Here is an 18046-nt window from a genome sequence, read left to right as displayed (position 1 = left end):
ACGTTGGAGTTTTCCGAAGTCGGTTTACAATCTGGACAACTAGGCTTGTACGTGTCCAGTTTCCCACATCCATAACAAAATACACGACGGGGTTTTAACCCGCGCACAATTTCAGCATTACCTCGTGATCGTCCTTTTGATCAGCGTTAGCGTCATCTTCATGCATTACTTCTGTAACCACACGCTTAGGGTTCTGGAGTCTCCATGATGAATTGTTGGTAACGTGCCAATAGAATTCTTCATGCTTATAGCATTCGCTACGTAAAGCAGACAAATTTGCGATTGGCACATGTAATAGTTCGTGTTTTAGCTCAGGCTTCAGATTTCTCTTAACCGCATCTACTAGGTCGGAATCCGATATTCGGATACGCAGGGTATCTGCAATCGCCAGCATTGAGTCCAAAAAATCGTCAACATTTTCATTCGGTTTCTGCTGATCATATTTTTGATGTCTTCGTGACATCATGATGTTGGTATCTTTCTCTGAGTCGGGTAAACAGAGTAATCTAATTTCTATCAGCCGAATCTTAATGAAAGCTCCAGTAGTATAATAAAGCTAGTTCTGGGAACAACAGATAGGCGAATTGGTACAAGAGGTCAAAGTCCCCATTTAAACATTGAGAACTGTTTAACTTCTCCATTCCTCTTCCACTCTATCAGACGGAGCTTGCGACGGGAAGTAAACGTTTTTTAGGGCAACCGTAATTTTTTCGGTAATCGACGCTGAGATTGTCTCTTGAAAATGAGTTAGAGATTCGCTAATAAGGTTGTGAACTCGTTGTTCAGATAAAGTTGCGGTGTTGTTCATCACACTTCCTGTGGACGCTCGTGGCGGACAAGAGACTGTCTGGGTGCGCTCAGTTGCGTTTGACGGATTTCTCCTTAAACTTCGTGCTGGGGGTTCTGATCTAGCATTGGAAGAACGCGAAGTATCGCGAATATGACTTCGGGTGTTGGGTCTAGCGCAGGCAATCGTGTCCGCGGCGCCGTTGGCATTAACCGGAATTGACGGGGTCGTGGTTAACATGTTGAGCTCGTCTAAGCTACAAGCTCTACGACAGTTGGGACAATTGTAATTCTTAAACATCCACTGCGATATACAATCGCTATGAAATCTGATTCAACAGGTGGTTTCAATGATCGGAACTTCGCTAGCTACTGCATCGTTACCAATGGTGCATTCAGGATTGCTGACAGCAAGGTTGTCGCTACTTCTTGTAATAGGCATAATGGTACAACAGAATCTTTTTGAAATAACTATATAAAAAAAACGTGATAAGGGTTTGGCCTGCCTCGTATACGGTTTACAACAATTTCAAGCTAGCTAGGGTTATCCTCATCTTCAACTGATTCTACTCTTAGGGTTTTTTAAAATATTGTCTGGTTAAAAGAAGAATGATCTGAACTAATTCAATATCAAACAGACTCGATTTCCACCATCCATATATACGTCGTCAATATGAAGTTCTGGTATAGAGTTGTAATAATACAATATTATCATTCCATACTAGAAACTCCTAATTGACTTCTTGTTTCGGATTGACATATTAACAACCTCATTATTTATATTAATATGACCGGTCTGGTTTGACTTAAATCTGCCAATCCCAGCAATTTAAATTCGCAAACACTATGTTTTACGTCTTTCCTTATTCAGATCAGTATAAAAAGAGACCGAACTGACGCCGACAGTAAAGTCGGTAAGCTTCTAACAGCAACAGAGTTGCATTTCTGGTGATCTCGCTTTAGGAAATGTAAATTACTTATCCTAGACAAAAGTAATAGGGCTGCCAGATTAGTTACCTGGAACTCCACTGTTAATGCTTTAGATGATAAATAAACGCTCGAAATCTTGACTATTTAAAAATGGTTTAAAACCACCCTTACACATCAGACTTAGCGATCACCCATGATCGTTGACTGCTTCTGGGAAATAATTACATACATGTAGTATCACTTTATCCTGAGGAACTCCAAAGGATAAGACGGGACGTGCGAACAAAAACCATCGCCCTATTGTGCTGCCTATCGATAAGGCACTATCATTATCGAGTCCAAATGTAACAAACCTTTTGACATATCGTTAGAAACTTTCAGGCCAAAATAAATAAATTCAAAAAATTTCAAAAGTGTGGGCGACTGCGCGCGTGTTAGTTTTTGGCAGTTTGTGCATATGAGTGGGCGTTGCGTGGTAGCTTTGGGCGTTGCAAAAATTTGATGCATATTAATAGAAAACGGATAGACAAATAGAAAATGAAAAAATTGTAAAACATTCTTTAAAACTGTGGGCGTGGCAAACAGTTTCTTGGCAAATCGATAGAAATTTACAAGACCAATACTAAACTGAAAAACTATCAAAAATTTTCAAAAACTGTGGTCGTGGCAGCATTGGTCAACAAAATGGCGCTGAGTATTAAGAATGTGCAGGTTTAATTTAGCTTTCTAGCCTTTGTAGTTCCTGAGATCTCAACATTCATACGGACTGTCCGGACATGGTCAGATCGACTCCGCTTGATCCTGATCAAGAATATATTTATATACTTTTCAACGAATCTAGTATGCCCTTTTACTCTACGACGTTGTTGAAAACTAAGTATTTGGGTGTAATCCTTTTTTCTATATTTATTAAACAATCTTGATAATATCTTATTAATCGCAGGATTGCTAAAGCTTTCTTTCTTGTTTGTTATTCATTATAATAAACAGATAACATAACACCATATCAGGTGTAATTGTATCTTAATTACAATACATGCTTATTTTTGTAAGAAAATTGTCGTTTAGTTATCAGTTAAAGAGAACTTACCAACAACTTTTTGCGGGGTAAAGTTATGATCCCGATATAGGAAATACTGATTGTCCAAAATCAGAACCAGTTGGGGTACTTCTCGGGCGCCACATTTTTGAAAAATTGACTCTTCATGCACTGCATTGACTGTTGCGAAGCTAATACCTTAAAAATTCAAAGACAGTGAATTGGCACTTTCAAAGCTAATAAATACCTATTGGCTGAAGTAGTTCAAGTATCTTTTTGAAGGCATCCACAATTCGAGTGCACTTAAAACACCAATCATTGTAAAACATGACAACGTGCACTTTTTTGGCATTTTTTGATAAAATAATTTTTTCAAAGTAATTAGCTGTTATTGATAACTTATGGTAAAATGCAATATCTTGGTTAATATTAAATCGTTGTCCAAAATCCTCATTTTTATTTAATGAAAAGCGATTATATTCACTATAATCATGTTTAGTTTGAAGGTACTGTGAGTTAGTATCCGATACTCCATACCGGTCAAAAATTCGCCGTCGATCCATGTCGGATAGAAGTTCATAAGCTAGTTTAATTTGTATAAACTTTTCGGCGCCGTAATCATTTTGAATTTTATCTGGATGCCTGCAATATATAAAAATAAATTAATAAACAGATATAAAAATATAAAAGTGTATACTCGTACAATAATGTTATATGCACCCTTAACATAGTAGAAAAGTTCTGGAATCATTCGACTAAATCACTGTACGATCTAAAGCCCACTTTACGTATAATAGACTATTAAAAACATCCTACGAAACTAAAGAAAATCCCGGTGTGAGTGAAAAGCGTACTTAATTATCAATTAAATAAATCAGAATCAAAATGGATTTCTCTATAGCATAATATCAAATCCTTCGTCTTAAAATTGCCTTACAGTGGGTAAGCCCTAATATTTGAGTTATTCAAATAAATTCGACCTAAACAGAAATCTTTCTTAGGCACCCTACTCATTTTACTCGTCTTCAGTCATACTTAATTTTGAAACTTTTCAAGAAATAGTCCAGCCCGTGAAATCATTCGTTGGCATTATTAATCAAAAAATGTAGTCTGTAAACCCACACTTTTGATTTTTAATGCTCTCGTCGACATACCAAACATATAACCTTTTTGTAAAATCAGTTTATATAGGTAATCTAAATAAAAATAACATTATCAATAACAGTATCAATAAAATTCTGATGTATAGTAATTTGCTAGAATAAAAATCGTTATTTAAAATATAATTTTTTTCAAGTTTTGATTATTTTAATCTTTTCTTTTACTTTTACAATAACTTTTGAAATCTTATTCTAAGCAAACTAATTATCATTTTATAAAATGATTCATGCTATGTGACCTAACAAAATTACGCTGGGCTGGTTGATCGTTATAAAAAAGGACTTTGTACTCCAGGCTTAGGGGAGCCAGTGTACATCCTTTGCTTTCAGTATCAGATGCGTCGTCTTGGCCTCTATGTATTTCCGCCAAGGTGAGCCGCATGTCCAGATGAATACCTAACTTACTTACGTCATCGGCTTCTGGGATGCACGTGTGGTTCATAACCAAGGCCGGGCAGCTTTGTTTGTTAAGGGTAAACGTAACCTGTTTGCATTTTTGTTTGTTTACTCGTATGCGCCAATCTGCAAGCCAATGCTCTACACATGTTAGCGTTGTAGCGTTTAATGGTCATCTAGATTGACTCAGAACACTTCTTTGGGCACTCCATCTTCTATAGGACAATCGCTTGAAGTGCTTGAACTGCATCTATTGCATCTTTGGTAAAGGTAAGACTTTAGAAGCTTATGTAAGTTATAGGGCAGCATTTTGATTATTTTAAACATAAGTGTGTTTTGAGGGACTGATTCGTAGAAGATTCAAATAATTTGAATCTTCTTGAGCTTATTGACCTGTAGGATGATGGCTTTGTGTTGTCTTTCCCAGGCTTAGGGATCATAACTATGACTGATTTCTTTCACTTTTAACGGATGAATCCAATTTTGGTAATTGCGTTGGAGAGCAAGCAGATTTGTAGAACTGCACACATTGGGAGCTCTATGATCGTTTTTGGGGTTAATAAGTCGAAGCCAGGCGATTTTCCATTTTCAGTTGCTCTTTTAAAATAACTTTCATTATTTTGCATGCCCGAAATTCTATGGGATCTTGTGGTGCTAAGGCAGATGCAGTTAAGGGTGGGAGAGCAAATGAATTAGTGACTGGATTTGGTGATAATTCCTATGTCCATGTCACCATGTTTCCGATAAAGTTACGGAGGGGTACAAAAGTTTCTGTTGGTGCCTGTAGATTCCTATGGGCTTTCCACAATGAGTTCTTTGTGCTGGTGGGTGTGAGACCTTCGATGTAACGTAGTTGTGCGTCCGCTTCTTCTTTCTTAAATATATTAGTAAGTCTGTGAAAAGCTGCATGAGTGGGTATCTTGTGGATTTGACGCTTTTTCTGCTGCAACTAGTGTTGATTCTAGGTCCCCAGGAAACTGATCAAAGTCTTGCTCGGTTTCAAAGGGGCTAGAAAAGTCGGTAGGCGAACAACCATAATTGTTGTACCTCTCCCAATTGGTAATGTTGCTTATAAGCCTATACGGTCGCTCGATGTGTTTCTGCTGGTATAAAAGATGAAAGAGCACCGGACATTGATCAGATGAAAGTTCTGGAAGTGCCTCAGCTGTAATCAGTGATTGGGATGTCCTCTTGGTGACGGCAAAGTCAATTAAATCTGGACGCTTCTTAGGATCTGCTGGCCAGTATGTAGGGGCACCCGGAAAAACATAATTAAGCTTGCTTTGCGGTTTAAAGATTGCGTTGTACAGCTCTTTTCCTTTTGGGCTCGCTATCCGAGATCCCCAGTACATGTGCTTGGAATTTGTCCTCAGATATTGTGAAGCGGGGTGGGCAATAGACAGCAGACAGAGTAAGAGCACCGTTATAGTATTGGAGGCTTATAGACTATAAAGTATAGAGTATATAGTATAGAGTATAGGAGGCTTGTAGATTGCAGGCAGTCTTCTTGCCAATTACTAAGAAAGTGGTGCTTAATTCGCGATCGTATTAGTATGGCAGTGCCTCCTAGGGCATTGCCATCCGGGTGATTTGTGAAGTAAAACTTGTATCCTGGTATTTTTTTTTTTTTTTAAAGTTTTTGCGTTCTTTATGGGATCTTCTCTTATTATGAGACTAAGAATAATTATTCAAATCTTATTATATAAATTAGTTTAAGAACAATATTAAATAGTTGTATTAGTTAGAGACGGCCCTAGGATTTCTTTGCTGGGCTGGAGAATCTTTGCGTTTTAGTCTGCTGTGACTACATACACACGTGAGCGACTTCGCGAGAGGATTTTCGTGTGCGGCGAGCTTTGCTTGATGTTTACTCTTTCTCATCTGGATTTCCTCGTTGACGAGGTTTATGTTGAGGTCTGTATGGATGCTTTCGCTGCGTATGTACCATGGTGCCCCAGTAATAGTTTGCAGAATCGCTGACTGAGCTCGCTGTATAATTTCAATGTTGGTTTTGGACGCGTTTCCCCATAATTCACAGCCGTATGTCCAAATGGCTTTCAGCACGGTATTGTAAGGAAGTACTTTGTATTCCAGACTAAGCGGAGAGTTGCAATTAATAAGCCAGTGGAGATTGCCTGCTTTAAGCTTCATATGAGTCCTTTTAGATTATTATATGTCGCCGCCAGGTGAGGCGTCTATCTAGGTGAACCCCGAGATATGTTACTACGTCTGATTGTGGGATGAGTGTATTGTTTAGGGTACATAGTGGGCAGGCTTGTCTATTCAGTGTGAATGTTACATGTCTGCTTTTGGTCTCAAGTTTTTCTGTTGCCTTTGATGGTCATTTGGGTCGGCTGAGTATTGCGGTATCGTCAGCAAACGTAGAGGCTGTATATAAAGTGTAAAGACCCAGCACACTTCCTTGGGGAACTCCAGCATTGATGACGCGGCCGTGTGAAGTCGAACTGTTACACCTAATTGAGAACACTCTTTTGAAGAGATAAGATTCGAACACTTTGTAGGTATTCTGGGGAAGCAGTTTTGTTATCTTGTACATTAGTCCTTCTAGCCAGACTCGGTCAAATGCTTGTGCGACATCTAAGAATATTGCTGAGCAGTATTCCCGGTGCTCAAAAGCAGTACGAATTTCGTTTGTGATGCGATTGACCTGTTCGATCGTTCTATGATTTTTGCGAAAACCAAATTGATGGGATGGTATTGTGTTTCGCATTCTTAAGTAGGGAGCTAGGTGTTTAAAAAATGCCTTTTCAAACAGTTTCGAGAGACACGATAGGAGACTGATTGGTCTGTAGGATGAGGGTTGCGTTTTGTCTTTGCCTGGTTTGGGAATCATCACTATGATTGCCTTTTTCCACCTTTGGGGATAGTATCCAAGTTTCGTAATAGCGTTAAAGAGATTGCATAAGGTCAGAACCGCACACGGTGGGAGTTCTATGATCATTTTTGGTGTCACCAAGTCGTGTCCAGGTGATTTTTTGGGCTCAAGATCTTTTATTATAGATGCTATCTCACGTTGACTAAATGTTATTGGATTTATTGGTGGCTGGATTTTAATTGCTACAGGTAGGACAAATGAGTTGCTAGCAGTATTTGGTTGGAACACGAAGGTGAAGGTGATCGGCGAATGCACTTGCTCTATCTTGTTCGCTGCGTATCCAGCTTCCTGAGGGGCCTCGCAGTGGAACGACTGTTTCTGCTGGTGGCTGAATATTTTTGTGTGCTTTCCACAAAGGGTTCTTCTTGCTGGTGGGCGATAGTTGTTCTATATATAGATGCTGGGCGTTTGCTTTCTCAAGCTTAAGTGCCCTGGTTAGTCTACGTGTTGCTAGTTTTAGCTGTTCCTTAGCCTTTGGGGATCTGTGATTCTGCCATTCTCTTCTTAGTCTTCGTTTTTTAAGTACTAGCTTTTCGATTTCGCGAGTTGTCTTGGTATGATTTGTAATTTTGTGTGCGTCTGGAGGGGTAGAGGCCTTGGCTGCAGCAACAAGATTTTCCTCCATCGATTTGGTCAGGCGGTCAATATCCTCATGGGTAGACACTGTTTGAGTTGGTACCATGTGAGTACAAACATATTTCGTGTACATTGCCCAGTTCTGACAGTCCTGTTGCCTGTCAGCCTGTAGGTGTGCTCAGTTATATGTGGTCGATGCCTGAAAGCAAGTAAAACTGGTGAGTGATCTGATGATAGTTCTGCAAGTGACTCAGCCGTAATATTATTTCTAGGGATCTTTCTTATTATTGCAAAGTCAATGAGATCCGGGAGCTTATTTGGATCTGCTGGCCAGTATGTAGGCCTACCCGGAGTGACATAATCGAGCTTATTTCGTGGCTTAATGAGCGCGTTGTAAAATTGTTTGCCCTTTGGGTTTAAAAGGCGTGAACCCCAGTGCGTGTGCTTGGCATTGTAGTCACCAGCCGCTATAAATCGCTCACCGAGTGAGTTGAAAAATTCCAAGAATTGGTCCTCAGAAACTGCAAGACGAGGTGGGCAGTAGACTGCGGCCAGAGTGACGGGGGATTGCAGGTAGTCCGTTTCAGTTATATTATGAAGGTGGTGTTTGATGCGACCTCTAACAAGTATGCCAGTGCCGCCATGGGCTTTTCCGTCCGATTGGTTTGTGGCGTAGAATAGGTATCCTGGAACATGGAAGTTGTGCTTGTCTGTTAGATGTGTCTCGGAGAGGAGCATGACGTCAATACTTTTCTTGGATAGGAACTGAGTTTATGCCGTGAAACGCCATTCGCGTTCCACATAGATATTTGAAGTGGAGACATTATGTTGATTTTGATGACACGAGAAGCTGTATCAGCATATTTTGGTTTCGCATAAGCTCTTGCATTGTGGTTTGCATGAATGCCATAACTTCTTTTAGGGTTTGCTGGAGTGAGATCATCATCGTTTCAATGCCAGTTGATATATGCTGTTCTTTCCTGTTCTTCCCGCGTAGTAGTTGACTTTTGTGTTATTAAATTCACGCTTTTAATTCCCGATCTTAAGGCAGTAGCGAAGGAAACGCTTGGATTGGTACGATGTGTAGGAAGGGGTGCCTTGTAAGAGGGGCCCGATTGTGGCGGAGTGTGACTGATGTGTGTGGCCTGAGCTCGTGTTGATTCTCCGTGTTTGTTAAGACGGTTCTTTAGTTTCTTATATACTACACAGCCACGCCAATTCACTGTGTGACTTCCACCGCAGTTGCTGCACATTTTAACAGAGCTGTCTTCCTTGTTCTTATGACAGTTCGCTGTGCTGTCGGCTTCACTACAGACTACGCAGATAGAGTTCAGTGTACAGTAAGCCTTAGTGTGGCCATATTCTTGGCAGTTAGTGCACTGCACTGGGCGGTTGCGCTTGTATCACAGTAGAAGAGCCACTACTGTGATACGCCGATGCAATAGATGCTGTAACTTGTAGATTGGGTGAACTTCATTTTTTTTTAGTATCTGGCTCTCTGGCTCCAACTCGATTTTGAACATTGGTTGTGGTTCCTTATTTTTGTTAAGTATGTTCATGACCATTTTTGCATTAAACTTCTTTTCCTTGAGCGCTTCTACGATTTCAGTACCCTGGTATTTGAAAATTGTACTTTTCAGTAAGGTGAGTCTCTGAGAGTAGCGTAAGAACTGAAAAATTCTAGCCTGTGCAGCGAAACGCCAGTTGCTTGCATAAATGGCGCCAGTTGCCTGCTGTTGCACGTTCTCAGGAGAGTTTGTTTGGTGGTGTTTGATCTTAGTACACACGCAAAGGAAAAATTTGCCACTGTTCGGTGGCTGACAGACGAAGGAATGTTAGTTTTAGTTGGTTCCATTACTTTGTGAATTTCTGGTGTGGTACGAACACGAGCTGACGCTACTCGTTTGTTTAGACACCTTGTAAACGCATCATCGCCAGTTGGCTGTATGTATTTCGCCACAGTTGCTGCATAATTTAGTTGATTTTGTTCTTAGGATAGTTTACTGTACTATAAGCATCGCTGCAAGCGATGCAGGTGGATTTTAGGGTGCAGTCCGCTGTGGTGTGGCCATATTCTTGGCAGTTGGTGCACTATACAGGCTGCCTGCGCTTATGTGGCTCTTCCACGGTTATTCTCCGGTGCAGTAAATACTGAAGTTTATAAATAGGATGTATTACATTTTTGCTGATTTTTTGACTAGATGGCTCCCGTTTGACTGTTAAAAATGTTGAACACCGTAATTGTGTTAAAGTTTTTCTCCTTTAGTCCTTCGATAATTTCGGTTGGGGTCACTGATGATTCTATTTCTTTAATGACAACCTGCAATCCTTTGGCACTTTTAAGCTGTTAGGTGTAGTAATTCTTCCCGGCTTTTTTTCTTGAATTTGATTTATTGTACAATTTGTTCATAGATTATATATTTTACAGCAGGGTAATTAATTACAGCTTGCATCAACTAGTAGGGCTTAACACAAAGTTATGTTTACAGCATAAAATGATAATTACAAATCTTATAAAGTTAAGCAACATTAAGAGAGTTTTCGATGATGCATAAAATCCTTTTTAAACAACGAAACTGGATAAATAACTATATGAAATATATTACGATTGTAATAGCTTTGTAAACTCCGTTTTGCATTTTACAAATTTAGTTGTGCAAAAAATAGTTGACAGCAACTCAATTTTGTTTGGGGATTAAAGCAATAAATGAAGACTTACATAGCCCCACAAAAAGTAGTCTAGCGGTGTTAAATCACAAGATCTTGGAGGCTTATGAAAATCGGAACAACAGCAATCTCGTTTGGGCCCATTCGACGAATCTACGCCTTGCTTGATGATCGTTGGTTCAATTCTTGCACGAGTTGATTTTGTAAGCACGCATGACGAATTGCCAAACCAAACTGAGAATAAATCACTTGACAGCTGTTAAATCGGTCGCCATCTTGAACAGTAATGCCAACTTAAAGTTCTATACCTCTAAAAAAAACACCCGTTATATTGTATATGCCCTGACGTCCAAGTCTGTCGTGGTTGCTATTAGTCTACTTGTAAATCGATCGCGAGAGTGGAGTTCCTAAGTCAAATAGATCCGTTATCAAATGCCAAGATTCCATGAAGCTTCTATCAAAATTGTATCCTATTTGTGATCCTAATCGCTATTGCTATCCGCTCCGCCCGCCGCTCCATCCTCGTCATCATCATCATCGCTGTCCTCCAGTTCGGGCATCGGGAAGCGCAGGAGAGCCGCAATTCCAGTCAGTTGAGCAAGTTGTTCTCCTGAGATGTGCCTGCTTGAAAAGATTTTGACTTCTCCCCCAGCATCGCGAACGGATTCAACCAGATTGACATATTCCTTCCTAAGAGCAACGTCTTGGCACCTGAAGAGGTTGTCTCAGATGAGCAGCGTTTCGATGGCCTGCGACTCGGCGGCTTGCAGGACGTGTTTCTTGCCATAGAAGGCCTTGGCGGGCTCGCATTGCAGCATCATATAGAATTGCTCCAGGGCCTTGACCTCGCCAGCTGCCTTGGGGTCAGACATCTTGGCCAGCACGGCGGGATCCTGAAGAACATCCTTCAAAGAGTGCTTAAATCCCGAGGAGGCGTGCACCAGCATGAACTTGCTTTTGTTGTCCAGCAGCAGTTTGTAATCCATCTTGACCGCTTGCTGGAACATGTAGTCGTAGAACTGATCGCGCACGAATCCCGGCGAGGCAATCAACACACATTTGACCACATCGAAGTTGACGTGCCGCAGGATGCTTGCATTACCTGCTCGTAGAACTTGGCCAGTCCCTTCTCGTGCTGCTGGACACTGCCCATGCGTTTGCGCGGTATGGAGACCTCAATTTTGCGGCGCACTAATGTCATGCTGGCGGTGATCAGGCAGACGTGTGCCAATCCCTCCTGCATAACCACAGCCGCCACATCCGCCGACTGTGTGGGATCGCAGGCCAATTCGATGCGCTCCAAGGCAATCCAGGTACTTGGTCACTGATCGGTGGCTAGACTCATCCGGAGTCTGCACTTTCGCTTCGAGTATGTTTCCCTTAGTTTGAGGTATAACATGGAACTTGTTTTCTCCGATGATTGCAGATAGTTTGTTAACCAGCACACTTGAGGTTTTCTCACGTATAAATATTGGTGGTGGCTTATTCTTCTTCTGCTCCTGTTCTTCGGTTGGATGCACTTTGCAGTTACCTTTTTGAAGCTGAGTTGTTGTCAGCGAGATTTTTTTTTGGCTGATTGCCAGCCTGTTTGTGTTGTGGATTTCACTTTCGCTTTATTTGGTTCTGGCGATCCAGCCCTGTTTGACTCAGTTTTTTTTTTTGTTTTGTTTCTTGTCCGCTGTTGCTTTCAAGTGTGGGTGTGAGTGCACTTGCTTTGGGTTTTGATGATAAATTAATTGACTTTGTTCGGAGCTCGATGAAACACGTCTTACCCCGACCTTGGTCTGGCAACGCAACTCGGTTTGTTCGATCGGTTCGATGGTTCTATCACCTGGGACACCCTCGCGTTTTTCGCGATCGATTGGCAGCACTATCAGCTGGGCTACCTCCTCGTTCGTCGCGATCGGTTGGCAGCGCTATCAACTGTTCAGTCAAATTGTTTATATTTTTCAATTGTTCGAAAAAAGTGTGGAATACTAGTTTTTCCACCTGTGAACGTCCAGCAAATACGTGGTGCCACTTCCACCCGACATTGCACACTCTTCTACTAGATCTGACAGCGACGTCTTTAATAGTTAAATTTCGCGAAGCGTTTAAAATCATGTCCGTCTTAGACGGGTCCTTATCGATGAAGTTATAAAGGTTTTAAAACGAGTTTTGTATACCGTATAACTCTTGTGGAAATCGCGGAACGACCAGGGATTTTAAGGCTTTTGGGTTTTGTTCGAACATATTCTGAAACTTTCTAAAAAATATAAAATATAGAGATGTGTTACGTCGGCGTAATAGTGCCCGTTTTCTGGATAAAGACTAAGGCCAAGGAAAAGGCATGCGATATTTAGGCTCCAGGCTGCCAGCGTAAGCTCTAAGTTCACCACCGGACAATTTTGCACACTACAACAAAAGTTGTTGGCTATTGACGACTACAAAGACGCTCTGAGGGCTCTTGTCCTTGGATATCAAAGACAAGACTTATACTCGCCGCGGAAAAGTTATTTTTATTTATGCCAATATTAAACAACTAATTTCTATCAATGAAATGCATTGCCTGGAAGAGGCTAACAACAAAATGTTGTTTATACTTAATACATGTCCATGTTACGGGGTTTGGACTTTCACCCGCTCTCCGCTCCCTCTTACGCTCTCTCGATCTTCACCACAGAGTCTCCGAGGAGTCTCCGCTACGCTTGGGAGAGTCTCGCTAATTAGAATAAGCTTCAGTGTAAAAACTATTACTAACGAATAAACATACGCCCGGTCGGGCCCGCGCAATTAAGAAAATTCAAGGGTTCGCCCTTTCGAGTGTTTTCTATTTCAGCCGATTTGGAAAATTCCAGGACGGCAACCCCCATCACACCAAACATTTTGATCCATTCGAGCCAGATCACCTAGGTTTTCATGTTTGTCCACTACAAATTACAAGATAAGTACGAAATTTCCATTCCTTTTAATTGCCGGTCTGCAGCAAAAGGTTCGAAAATCCAATTTCGTTCAATTTGCTGTAAGATGTATTGTCAAATCTAACGGATTTCTCCGACAAAAGGCAATTAAAGAAAAGTACTTATTCATTCCCACGGGCGACGCCATATTTCCCACCGTTCTCCTTTCACCCTCATTCGTGAAAATTTCTAAGTCCAGATTTTCGAATATATTTAAATATTCATCCAGTCCGAAAAGTGCAAAATTTTAAATGTGAAAAAGTGAAAATAATTTGTGCCAAGTTCAGTGAGAATTTCTAAGTCCAAAGCTCTGCCAAAAGTGGCAAAAATTCTGTTCTCGTTTCACTGTGTCCAACGCAAGTCAAATTCTTTTCGCAACACATTTTTGCTTTAACTCCGCAGTCCACTTAATACAATTTGCTTTGCTATCGAAGAATACAATAACGAAACAAACAACACATACCCACTGGCCATTCCAAATAAAATATTAATTAAACATTTACCCGCCAGTTCCATATATTACATATATTACATGAACATATATTACATCAACATATACTACATCCATATACATTTCATATATTACATCTACATATATCACATATATATACATACATTACATCCACATATATCACATATACATTACATATATTACATCCACATATATTACCGACATACATTGCGCATATTATCTGAATTCCTTTTAAACATATACCAAAGTGTAAATAGTTTCCCGTCGGCAATCCAAGCCGGTTTTTTTCTTTTTTTTAACAAATAAATTTTTCAATATTTATTAAATTATTTTTTAAATTTTCAAAAAATTTTAAAAAACTACAAGACAATAATTTTTTCATCCATAAATAATTGCTGTATTGCTTGGATATTAATTTGTGTTTGTTTTAGAAGTACTTACAACGCGGATAAAAGATACCAATTCCACCATTCCATTTTCTCCGTTTCCAGTTGTAAACAAAAAAACAAGAGAGAACGCTATATTCGAGTTAGTCGGGGACTATCTGATACCCGTTACTCAGCTAGTGGAAGGGAGAAGGAGAGTCTTAAACACAGTTTTTGGCGGTTTGTAGGCGTTATAGTGGGCGTGGCAGAAAGAATTTTGGCAAATCGATAGAAATTTACAAGACTAATACAAAAATGAAAAAATATCAAAACATTTTTCAAAAGTGTGGGCGTAGCAGCTTTGGGCGGTTTGTGGGTTCCTGAGATCTCAGCGTTCATACGGACAGACGGACAGACAGACGGACGGACAGACGGACATGGCCAGATCGACTCGGCTACTGATCCTGATCAAGAATATATATACTTTATATGGTTCTAATAATTTTCTACGTTCTAATAAACATTTTTTTTCACCGTGTTCCACATTCCAAGTGTTCCAACCGTAAATCAGGTGGACCTAATTACCATAAATCACAGGTCATTTATACAATTCGCTGTTCACTCCGAGTCACCTGTCCAATTAGTCGAAACTACGGCGTTTCCACTTCGTAAATTTTACACCACTTTCTCACCCATTACCTCCTATACGGTCTTTTTCCGCTGGTTTATACCGTTCACGGCGGCAAGCTTAAATTTATTAAGTGCAGTCTAAGGAATCTGTCCACATTTTCAAAAGTGTGACCGTGCTCAGAAAAAGGCTTTCCTTCCATTTCGAATTTCTTTCTTTATGCCCATCGGGAACGATAAGAAGAAATTGTACGCTGACAAACCCAGGTCTATTTTTTCAACACAAGGGCCCAAGAGTCCAAGAATCCCAAGCATTTCGGTGAAAACGCCTGCGCAGATTTCCGACGACTGTGCTACTCCATCCAAAGCCACAGTACAGCGCACAGCTAAAAATTTCTGACCGCTTAAGCGAATTTGAGGCTCAGATTAACACTCCGGAATCCGCAGCTCCAACCGTCACGAGCTTAGCGTCCGTCGCGACCAAGTCCGAACCCTATGGGACAAGGTTGAAAAGGAATTCGACCTCTGCTCAGAGTGCCTTGTGTCAGCAGGCGAAGCAGCAGCAGGCTACATGCCTATTCTCAGGGCTAAATACAGTTATTGCTATTCAGTCTATGAAAGGTGTGTTGCCCAGCTTGTTGATAAAATCGAGCAGGGCACGTCTCAGTCCATCCCAGCCGCGAACGCTGCGCCCCAGGCCTACATTTCCTCTGGCTGTCGGTTGCCTCCATGCGATACAGAAGTTTTCGCAGGCGACTATCTTCGCTGGCCGACTTTCCGGGATCTTTTCACAGCCATTTATATCAATAATCCACGGCTGACTCCGGTTGAAAAGTTATTCCATTTAAATGCCAAAACAAGTGGCGACGCGCATGCCATCGTTTCGACTTCGCCTCTCACCAACGAGGGTTTCCGCTCTGCGTGGGAAAACCCAATAGAGCGTTTCAAAAATAAACGATTGTTGGTAAACAGTCAATTGAAAATACTGTTTAATGTGCAGTCGATACCACAGGAATCTGGGCGGCCTTAAAGGTACTGCAAAGTACTGTTCAAGGTTGCTTGACTGCCTTAGAACTGTCAGGCATCAACACTGAGAACTGGGACTGCCTGCTGGTATATCTGTGTTCATCCAAGCTCCCGAAGATAACTCTCTCCTTATGGGAGCAGTCGCTCCATAAGAAAGCCGACATCCCGACATGGGCAGAGCTGAACACCTTCCTCACAGAACGTCATCGAACCCTAGAGGCCATCGATGATGTGAGACCGTCCGTACCAAGTCAGTCGCACTCCAAAGCGATGAACTCAAGTGGGCCCTCTAGAAAACTAAATTCCTATGAGACGAAAGTGGCTCCAAAATCGAAAAGTTGCGACTTGTGCAACAAGGAAAACCATGTATTTTCGCGTTTTCTCCAAATGTCGGTTGATGACCGGTCAGCCTACATTAAACGGAAGCAGTTATGCTTAAACTGCTTTGCAAAGGGACATCAGCTACGTGAGTGCAAAAGCACGCACAATTGTTTTACTTGCCGTGGCCGGCATCACACGTTGTTGCACCGAAACAACCCCTTTTCCAGCAACTCAAGCCCTTCAAATCCTGCAAGGCCAATTTCCGCAAATCAGGCCAATTTCGTTCCAAATGAGCAAGCCGGTGTTCAAAATTATTTCGCCACGGGCTCAAGAGCTATCCTTCTTGGCACTGCCGTAATCAATACTTCCCATCTTGGCACTAACTTTAAGGCGCGCGCTCTGATCGACTCCGGATCAGAGGCAACATTCATAACCGAGCGACTGCTCAATTTTATTAGATTGCCATTCCAGGTGGTTCAAGCCCAAGTCTCAGGCTTAAACCAAACAGTAGCCGCTCAGTCCAAGAAGCTCTGCAGTTTTACCATCCGATCTCCGACTAGGCCCGCGTTGCAGTTGGAGACGACGGCCTATGTCCTCCCTCAACTAGCCGGAAATCTGCCTTCCTACCCAATTCCGCAAAATTTCCTTCGGGATCTTCCCGATTTTCCACTGGCGGATCAAAAATTCTATGAGAGCGCACATTTCGGCTGGGTACATTTTCGGCCGGGTACTAACTGGGCCAGTGTCAGCCTCAGCACAGCCTCCAGCCCTTCATCGAATGATACCAGTTTAAATGATATCCTTCATGCTGGCCGTCTTACAGTCCGACTTGACCATTCAAATTCTGAAGTGGCGCTATTTCCGATACGTGTTCAGCGCCGATATCGAAAAAATGTATCGGCAGATCTGGGTATATCCGAAACACACTCCATTCCAGCGAATACTTTTCCGTAACAATAGAGGGGAAATCAGAGATTTCGAATTGAAAACAGTTACCGTTGGAGTCAATTGCGAGCCTTTCCTGGCCATCCGAGTACTGCAGCAGCTAGCAGCTGACGTAGAACTCGGCCATCCAAAAGCTAGCAATATCATTCGAAATTTCATGTATGTGGATGATGTTCTAGCCGGAGCGGAATCCACGGAAGAAGCTAAACTCATGGTGCAAGAGCTCCGAGACGCTCTGAATTCCGCCGGATTTCCATTGAGGAAATGGACCTCCAACCAAAAGGAAGTTTTAGCGGCCATTCAGAGCAACCATCTATTAAATACTGATTTTCTCGAGATCGATGCAGAAAGCACTGCCAACACCCTCGGTATTCGCTGGAAGGCCACCTCCGACGAATTCTTCTTTGTTCCGCCAGAGTTGGCTATTGAAACGTCCTTTACAAAACGCCAAGTCCTGTCCCAAATTGCCAAATTGTTCGACCCTGCAGGCTGGTTAGCGCCGTTTATCGTTCGAGCTAAAATTGTCATGCAGGAGATTTGGCTGCAGGAGCTTGGGTGGGACGAAAACATTCCAAATGAGCTTTTTCAGCGATGGCTTAATTTTCTCCGAAGTTATTCGGTTTTAGAGCAGATACGCATTACACGCTGGCTATCGTTTCATCCAGATTTCATGGTCGAGCATCATGGATTTTGCGATGCATCGCAAAAGGCTTATGGGGCGGCAATATATGTCCGCGTAGAAGTGGGCAGCACCATTATGGTGCAACTCCTAACCGCGAAAACCCGGGTAGCACCAGTCAAAACGGTTTCGCTCCCAAGACTGGAGCTGTGCGGAGCGTTATTGCTTTCCGAAATGGCTGCAGCCGTCATTCCGCAGATGCCTACGATTAACTCCGAACTT

At 41.8% G+C, this 18046-nt stretch overlaps 1 protein-coding gene and 1 pseudogene across 4 annotated transcripts in view; both read right to left on the bottom strand.

Annotated features, from left to right (window-relative positions):
• The window catches only part of LOC120447063 (dnaJ homolog subfamily C member 16), a 412134-nt gene that overhangs the window by 328431 nt on the left and 65657 nt on the right, over window positions 1-18046 (bottom strand). For 3 of the 4 annotated variants that reach the window (XM_039628657.1, XM_039628491.1, XM_039628573.1), the window contains exons 3-4: window positions 3003-3397; window positions 2807-2953 (exon numbers count right to left, since the gene is read on the bottom strand). In XM_039628657.1, the coding sequence (XP_039484591.1) occupies window positions 2807-2953; window positions 3003-3397 (542 nt within the window). Of the gene's footprint in view, window positions 1-2806; window positions 2954-3002; window positions 3398-18046 lie in introns of those variants that run through there. The other variant, XM_039628745.1, reaches the window with a different exon arrangement.
• Window positions 10785-11768, bottom strand: LOC120447307 (annotated as a pseudogene).

Source organism: Drosophila santomea, chromosome 2L (assembly GCF_016746245.2).
Source record: "Drosophila santomea strain STO CAGO 1482 chromosome 2L, Prin_Dsan_1.1, whole genome shotgun sequence".
Taxonomy (NCBI): Eukaryota; Metazoa; Arthropoda; class Insecta; order Diptera; family Drosophilidae; genus Drosophila; species Drosophila santomea.
Note: the sequence above shows the minus strand (reverse complement) of the source record. Positions and strands in the feature narration are given on the sequence as shown.